This window comes from Halyomorpha halys, unplaced genomic scaffold (assembly GCF_000696795.3).
Source record: "Halyomorpha halys isolate HHAL.00 unplaced genomic scaffold, Hhal_1.1 Scaffold396.1, whole genome shotgun sequence".
In the NCBI taxonomy this organism is placed as follows: domain Eukaryota; kingdom Metazoa; phylum Arthropoda; class Insecta; order Hemiptera; family Pentatomidae; genus Halyomorpha; species Halyomorpha halys.
Window position 1 is genome coordinate 1,096,527 of NW_027111420.1, and position 9,552 is coordinate 1,106,078.

At 30.6% G+C, this 9,552-nt stretch overlaps 1 protein-coding gene across 1 annotated transcript in view; it reads right to left on the reverse strand.

Annotated features, from left to right (window-relative positions):
- The window catches only part of Epac (Exchange protein directly activated by cAMP), a gene marked incomplete at its 5' end in the record, with an annotated part of 138,657 nt that overhangs the window by 5,630 nt on the left and 123,475 nt on the right, over positions 1-9,552 (reverse strand). Inside the window, 8 exon segments of the mRNA XM_014422935.3 lie at positions 303-556; positions 1,190-1,382; positions 1,709-1,847; positions 4,377-4,532; positions 5,529-5,696; positions 5,807-5,951; positions 6,233-6,378; positions 7,555-7,741. Of these exon segments, the coding sequence (XP_014278421.3) occupies positions 303-556; positions 1,190-1,382; positions 1,709-1,847; positions 4,377-4,532; positions 5,529-5,696; positions 5,807-5,951; positions 6,233-6,378; positions 7,555-7,741 (1,388 nt within the window).

Here is a 9,552-nt window from a genome sequence, read left to right on the forward strand (position 1 = left end):
ACGAACAAACGAAAAACGACAGGACTTTTTGAATGCCCTGGTAAATTGAAAAAAAAAAATCATTTATCTACCTATGATGCAAATGATCGTAAAAATTAGTTATAAATTTGGTTAATGAAAATTTTATCTTAATTATTTTTTTGCAAGGATTATAGCATTTTTTTGATTAGTTCTCTCAGTAATATTGTTAAAATGTTTTAATGTAAATTCTATTCAACTTTATTTATTTAAAAATAAATTGGAAATTAAGCAGTTAATTAAGGGAATATCACTTGATGTAATTAGGTATTGAATATACTAACCAAAGCATCAAGATGGTCCTTTGGAGCTACAAAAATTCTTCCATTTAAACTCAGCGAAGTTGGCACAGAAACTTCAACGTCCCTAAAATTGACCCTTTCACCATTGGACTTGAGTTCAGCAAGGATCAGATCCTCAGGCCTTACTCTCAGACCAAGCTTGTCGGCAGCACACACTTTGATTTGTTCTGCAGTGGCAGACACAGGCAACCGCAGCGTGCAATATGTGTGGTCAGCGCAATAAACACGGAAGATAACTGAAAAATAGAAATTATTGTAATGAAAGCTAAACTTAGAACAAAATTGTCTATTAAATTGCAGGGAAAAAACAAATGTTCTGGATCATAGAAAAGTTTATTTCCCAATTAATTATCATCTTATCCTCAATCATATTTATATGTTTATTAAAATGGTTTAAAAATATCACTATACTGCAGTATTGTAAGTTGCATTTCAATAAGATAATATTAAATTAATTAGAGCAATGTTTTTTTTTTTTTAAATCATTAGAAAAGTCTTTGAGATTTTAAAACTGAATTTTTGCAGGAATATTTAGAAACAGGAAATATTCATGTTGAACAGAAAAACAAACTAACAAGGAGTTGCTGAACATAAAACAGGATCTTCAACATTGATGATGGTGAAGGTAAATAGTACTTGAAGATAATAAAAAAAGGAAACAACAGGGCCCAGATGGTTTGGATGAATACACTTATGGACTTTTAAGAGGTGCTGTGACAGTAGACTAAATCATCAATGATTAGTTTGTGAAGAGGGGAGGGGGACCAAGTATGCTGCTTGTTAGAATGACCAATCATATAAATCATTATATGGGTATAAGATTAATTTTATAAAATATTTACAATTAAAAAAAAAAGGAACAAACTTACTATCGTCTTTTGGTTTGATGAGAGTGGAACCAGTTTCAGAAGGTGAAAATAAACAGATGGGCTGGCCAGTGGGGGGTAGCTTCCACTTGTTGAGGTTTGAGTTAATCTCTTGTTGGCGAGCCACCTGCGCACTTAGCCTATGCATCAGAGCCGCCTCTTCCCATCCTTCGCTGCTTGCATCATTGGACAATTCCTGAAATCATAAAAAATTAGCTAAATCATCAGTATATAGGGGGCACTAAATGTTCTAATAAGCCTTAAGTTGAGGGGAATATTGTGCCATAATAAAACCTGTTAAAACTCAACTAAACTAAACTCAACAGTATCACTGAATAAGAAGGGAAGTGGATTAAGAAGTAGTGATTTAAAAGTTCTGCAAGGCCTTTTTTTTTTTTTATCTTCCTCCCTCCTTGGTAAGGGAGGAGGATAAAAAATAAAAAGGACTGATAAATTATAAGATTAGTAATAACTGATATACAATAATAATAACAATACTAGAGAGAAAAAATATATACCAACCTCAATAAAAGATATTATGATGGGATCAGATAGTGCAGGATATCTGATTGTCGTGACCCATCGATAAACAAACAAAAGAACTCTTCTTTTATAGTTGTCGGTGTGCTCTTTGTCATGGTGAGGCGATTCCATGTTATAGGTACACAGTGTTAAGGAATATATCATAGAAAATTATAATAAACTGAATAATAAAACTCAGAAGAGAAAAAACACTTAAAAGATTTGAGGAATGTATGTATATATAGTTGACCGTAAAAATTGATATATAAGAAGATGGTCAGGGTTGCGGTCAAAACTTTGTCAAACTCAAACGATTGACCGCAACCCTGACCATCTTCTTATATATCAATTTGAGGAATGGTTCATAAAAATAGAAATATTCATATAGAATGAGGCAAAGTGGTGCCATGAGATTTAAGTGCCAAAAATGACTATTAGATGGAAAATGGACTTGGGCTGACTAAGAAGGAACCGTCCGACATACAAGTTTCATCATTATATCATTAGATACTTGGATAAGTATCTAGTTTGAAAAGGATATTGTTTTTTGAGCTTATTTCAATTGAATAAAGGATGTTTATTGAAATAAATCCGCTGGAACAACATTGGCAACGGCACAAGGTCATTTCTTATGTAAAAATACTATTTTTCAACTTTTGTCAATTCATTTGACTCTGCTATGTCTCATACAAAATTTTCATTACAACATTCACTTCTTCAACATTAAATCTCTAATGGTTGTTTCATTTAGTTATTTTATGACAAATATTTATTTTTTTAAAATATGTAAATGCTTCTACAGCTTACTTCTGTTAATATTATGGCTATATAAGAAATCAAGACCAATTATTTTTTTTAACATGTTCCATGAATTCGTTAGTCTTATTATTAGACTTCTAAGTTATACAAATGTTGTTTTGATACTTGAGACTAGTTATATTTGAGGAAATTGATATTAGATTTACAAATGAAATTGTATATACATTTACTGTGAGATATATTAAAATTACAGAAAATAAATGTTCTAATCAATACATAAATAAAATCAACTTTTCCAAAAACTGTCATTAATTTTCAGTCACTATTTGATAAAAAAGAAATGTAAACTTCATCAAATGTCTCACAAAACTAAATTTAATAAACTCTGGATTTGGTGATAGCGGAAAACATTTCATAAATCTAAGGATTATTCTAGTTAAATTTTAAGAAACTATCCCCGAGTTATAAGAAGTATTTTGGGCCATTATTCCCATGTCTAACGCAATTGGATTTTAATATATATTGTAATATCCTCTTTTTATAGTATATTTTTATGTATAAAGGGTTTTTAATACGTTTTTATTTTATGTATTGTTTCAATATTGTCCATTTGCTTTGTTAAACCAAAAAGAAAGTAAACCAATTTTGTTCAGTAAAATATGGAGTGGAAAGATCGTTATTCAAAACAAAGAAGATGGGGAGCATGTTCATTTAAAAGTCCGTTGAATCATGGCTATGTTGAGCAGACTCAAATACTTTAAACTTTATTTCACTTCTCATCATAATTGTAGTAACAGTAAATTTAAGAAAAAATAGAAGTCAAGAATAAGTATTAAAGAAAATTATTCATAAAGGAAAGCATAAGAAAACCCTCAAAACCGTAGTGCTACAATCGATGTTGAGAACGAACACCTAGAAAAGGGGAAGGAACAAAACTTGGTTTTTGATCATTCGTTGCTTAGGTGTGGACGGAGAATGTTTCTTGGATGTAGGAGGTCATCATCATCTTTATTCTAGCTCAAGGGTCGACATTTTGAAAAAGAAGACATCGAAGAGTCATCAAAGAAGAAAAAGGGACTCTTTGTTTTCGATCGCCAGTGAATGAGATGAGTGAAAACTTTTAGAGGACAAATGCTTTCATCATCAAAAGAAGATTGTATAAATTGGTTAGTGTTGTACAAAATAGAATTTTCAGTATATTTGTAAAAGTAGATGTAAATTAAGCTAAGTTGACTGTTCTGATTGCCTAGAAACCCACCCTGAGATTAAGAGTCATAAGATTTAAGAGATTAAATGTTATAAAATTCTACTATCTATTTAATATTAAAGCTTTTAATTTGAACCCAAGCTACACTTAAGATATGAGAAAAGTAAAAACTTTTAAAATTCCTTTTATTTTATTTTAAATAATTTTTAAATATTACAATATATATACTGACCATATGAGAAAATGGTCGGGGGTGCAGTCAAACAGAAACAAAAGATAATTAACAAATATTTATTTGCTGACGTTTCGGCCTATTTTGTAGAGCTTCATCTGGGCTAAAAAGATACAAAAACAACTACAAATATTTTGACATTGTAGGATAATAAGATACAAAAAAGTAAATTAAGGTAGGGTTAAAATTAGATAAATATAAGTGAAAAGAAAATTATATAGAAATGAACAAAAAGAAGAAATAAAAATAGTTATAGTATAAAATAGACAATTTGAAATCCTCATGAAGCTCTACAAAGTGGGGCTAAATGTTGGCAAATAAATAGTTGTTAACTATTTTTTGTTTCCTTTTGATCTCACCCCAACCAATTTCTCAAAATTATTGCATTTTAAGTTTTAATCTACAATGATTTAAAAAGCAAAAAAAAAGAATAAAAATAGTTAGATAAGTATCTAGTTTGAAAAGGATATTGTTTTTTGAGTTCTTGAACAAGATGCCTGGTGGTGATGAAAATGACATGGGTGAGAAGAAAATCATCCAATGCTGGATCTATTGAACCACTATCTAGCCTTGAGTCCAGCAGGTGCTCTACCATTCTTGCTGGGGTGCATGCCATCACGACATATCTGCAAAATGTTATCAGTTATCAATACTTAATTTTATTTCATTGTTCCATTAGTATAAACATAAGAAATAATTCAAGTACATAGGAGAAAATACGGTTTTCTAACAAATAATTGGCGAATAAGCATTTGATATTGGAAATTGCACGTTGAAAGTAAAATAGAGGAGTAAAATATTAAAGTAAATCATAATTAAGGTAACATAGCTATTCAATACAAATTTTGGCAATTCTGATGATAAATCAACATTTGAAAATTACATAGGAGACTTTATCAGTTTTCTATTGATTGTTTCTCACATATCTAATGTTTAAATTCACGATATATCAAGTCTATATGCAGGATTCAAAGTTTGGACACTCCCAGGCCCAAGAGTTTTTGTAACCTCCCTTATAACATCTAACGGGGAAAGGTGATAGGCCAGGCATTTTTTTTCTCCCAAAAATAATCTCTATGATGACAATTTTATTTTTTTTACATTATAAAGTCACTTATGACTTTATAAAACTTGTCTTATTACATCAAATACACTTTATTTGTTCTATAAAGAAATATTTTTTTAGCATTGGCCCCCTGCATTGGGCACTCCTTGGCCAGGTAAATCTAGTCCTACCTCTATGCATGATAATTTGTTACATAAATTTCTTCTTAGTAGTAAAATAACAGTTCAGAGAATTTTAGCCTGATATTTTCTTGGACTGTTTTTGCCTAACTAATACAAGATTTGGAAATGTTACTTCCTTCTATTTAAAAAAAAAAAAAAATATGCTGAACTAACACCAAACATTTGGGGGAAGAAATAAGTGAGAGTAATATAATAGATCTGGTCACTTAGATTTGGGTTTTGATAGGGTTCAATGGAGGGATGTATGCAGGAAACAATTAGTGACTTGGCATTAAATATCAGGGTTATTGAGCCATCTAAATAATTATTATAACTTATTTATTATACACATTATTATCTTAATTATTATTTATTATCCATACTGTAATGCTTACTTAACAGATGAATGTGGACCCTGGCTTTTCTCTAAAATCAATACATCTTTTCCATGTTCTTTAAGTCGAACTGTATTAGCCTCAACATCCCTCAGGATTCTATTGAAGTCATCCTTGTCAACTCTTAACAAGTGTGTGTTCTCTTCCCTAACAATTATGCTTGCTGCCCTGAAAAATTAATATAGAATTTTATTCAATAGCTAAGTCCTATTTAAATATATTTTACCAATAGATAATGTATATACTGAATCAAACAAATCATCCTGCTAAACACATACCTAGGGGCTTCATTTATAAGCGCCAGTTTGCCAAAGTCTTCTCCAGAATGTAATGTTGCAACGACACCTTTACCATGAATCACAACGTCAACTGAACCACACAAAACAAGGTACCATGATCTTCCTTCTTCACCTTGCTCGAACACTGATAAAAATCAAAAGATTAATTTTAATAAATGATTCCAAGTATATCAGAATATTTATTTTAAGTTCAAAGTATGATTAAATTGTATGGAGATAGGTTTGATACATAATTTATTTAAGAGCTTTTGATTTTAGAGGCCAAAATATTACCTCAGTTTAGAGCTTCATCACAAAATATTTCATAATTAGAGGATCTGTATTAGTTAAATAATCAAATAATGCATATAGGATAAAATGGTAATACATCAAGACTATTGTAAAGATATAGGGGAACAGGCTTACCCACGGTTCCTGGACGGGGATGAGCTTCAAACAAGATTACGCTCGCTAGCTCTCTCTTCATTGAATTACTGAGGTGACTTAATGGCTTCATATGCAAAAGCTCTTCATATATAATTTCCAAGTCATCAGCAGTCCTGTCATTACTCCTGTATGTATAAATGATTCATTTTAGTTGCTATTCATTTTTAAGATACATTAGATCATATTTATCTAATTTAATAATGCTTTAATCATTAAATTATTTTACTGTATATTATATTGTAGTACATTATAGGTTCATTCTTAAATATACCATAACAAGAAGTTTTTAGCTATATTTAAGTTCTAAAAAGAAGTATGCAAATTGACACAGAGGTTGCCATAATACCATACATTCTATTTATAGGGCTATTAAAATAAATTGAAAAGAAAACACTAGCAACTAGAATCATATTTTATTCTAGATGTCAATGCTATCACAAATCACATTATTTTTATACACATATATATTCATAGAGCACAGCCAAAATTATAACGACTATTTTAGCCATTAAAATTTATTATAACTATTTGGCATCATTAAAAATATAATCATTATAAAAATTTTGTGTTTTCATTTCAAAAATGAATTTTTAATAAATATTTTTCAAAGGGTTATAAAGCTATATCAATTATACTTTTTCAAGGATAAATAAAAACTTCTTTTACTTCTTCAATTCTTAATTATAGTGGATGTTTTTGTAAATAGATGATAATGTCATACAAATCATATAACTGTGGATATTATATCATCATAAGCTGGATAAAATGACAGTTTATATAGTAGATAGGAAAAACATGTAATGTAGGAATATGAAAACTTTTCATCTACTACATAAACTGTCATTTCATCCAGCTGATGAACTTTCATTGAAAAGGTAAACAAAATTTAAAATAAATATGTGAATTAGTAATAACAAAATTTGGTGATTTTGTTTAAAAAACAGAAAAATATAAACATACATTGTAGAATGAATGAAAATTGTAATGTGGTTTATATAGTTAAAAATAATTTTTACATTAGCTTAGTTTTTAATTACTAAATGTGAATTATATATTATTCCAGGTAGAAGATGAGCTTTATTGTTAACTTGAAATTTCAATAGTAATAAAGAATAGAAGAAGTAAGAAAGGGTTGAATTTAACATTGAAATAGTAAAATTGATTTAATGTTGTTTGAAAAAATAAACCAATATTTCAGATTTGAAACTAATGTTTCTTACCGAATTGAAGGACCATTCAACATGTTATTTTTAAGAATCTAGTAATAGTACTGTAAAAACCCAGTATAAGTTAATACATACGGTTTTCGTAGAACCATCCTGAGCCAAGCATCTGGTCCTCTGTCAGCCAGGTCCGCCAGACACTCCTGGAGGTGCTCTTCTGCTTCAGCAATGTCCTGAGGTGTGGGACACCCTCCTCCACCACTGTCCCGGTCTGACCGGAACTGATAGAGTACACACTTGTCTTTAAATTCATGCTCTCCAGTCACTGGAACAAAAATAAAATTCCCATCAACTAGGAACCAAAAAGGAAACATTGAGGATTAGGCCATGAATGTGCAACAAAAACTAAAATATCAATCTGTGGGACATGGAGTTCTTGGCAAAAAAGATAGCACTCGACCTCCTGTGAGAAAATTTTATCATACCACATGTGATCTATTAGTTCTGTGAGAGAATCAACAAACAAATCAGGAGATAGAAGGCGGTAAAACAATAAAATACAGTAGGGAATACCACAAAAGGAGATTTACTAAGGAAATATAGTAAAAAAAGTCAGGAATGGTGGTGAAGTAGATCTAACTGTAGATCTTAATTAAAATAAGGGGATCTCATGCCTTAGTATTTCTTTTTTAAAAGATAAAGTTGGCTGTTACAAAAAGTCCTTGAAACGTTAATTTTAAAGTCTCTAATGGTAAGCAAGCATTACTCTAAAGGAAAAAAAAGTCTGCAAAATACATGAGCCACTATAGCTTCCTCTTTATTTCTACCTTCTTTTTTGGAAATTTATCCTTTTTCTAAATATTTCTACTGAGTATGTAATTACCAATATTTAAAGGTTAACGATTTGTATTTTGTGAATAATTGTAACGGAACAAGACGTTTTCGACATTGTAGTAAAGGTAGGAATTTATAAGAGGACATAGTAAGCACTTGAGCAACCTCCAAACAGCTGCAGATTCAGTTTCAGCCTGGAGGCTCTACCTTCTATTTCGTAGCGGCCTTAGGAAGGACAACAAAAAAAAAAGTTGGCGTTAATTTTTGAAGTGAAATAGTTTAAATGAAGATGTGTTAGTCCACTAAAATGGAGAAATACAAAATACTTAATTTTATATTCATTACTGCTTTTATGACCAAGACATGAAAATATAAATGCATGTATAACGGACTCTCGCTGATCCGAACCATTCTATAATCCGAGCTACATCTTTAAAAAAAATTGACAATGCTCGGTTTCAAATGTGGAGGTAACTATTGGTTCACTAACATCAGTCATATTAACTATAATTCTTTTAACTCCTGGAATAGGATATATACATATATGTACCATACATAACTTTTAATTAATATAGCAGGTATTTCAACTATTAACATTATAAAAAACCTCTTTCGTTTTATTGTAATGTTATCATTTCTTATAAGTAACATAAATATAGTTATTTATGTCATACACCAGAATAATACCTACGTACCTAAAGTTCTCTAGAGCTGGGACTAAACATTGATTGATTGATTACTATCGCTTATAGGGCATATTAATGATTGCCTTTCAGCCAGCATCAATCTTCAGAATCAATTAAGCTTCTACATCAGGTTTGATTGAGTGAACAATCAGGTGGAATATTAAGCGAATAGGGGTTATGTGTTAGATCCATGGGCGTACCCAGCGGGGAGCAGGAGGCAGCTATCCCACCTTAGAAGTGAACAAAAAAATGATCGACAAGCAAGTACTAATTGTAATAACAAATAAAGTACTACGACAATTACATATTGTTTTCTTAAAATATTGGTTTTCTTCCCCTTTTCCGTGCTGAAATGTCACAACCTGATTGACTATGGCTTGCCCCCCACTAGTTTTGATCCTGGGTACGCTCTTGATTAGATCTGAGAGGAGGGAGGAGATTGTCATGAAACAGAATAAGTAAATAAAAAGATGAATTTATAAATACAATTAAAATATAACAGAAAAATTCTTTGGGATCTTAGAAGAGAGAGTTTATTGTGAGAGGCCTCTGGTTCAAATCTCGCGGAACAATTCCAGATAAAACAAGAATTTTTTTTGAAGAACTAGTATTTATA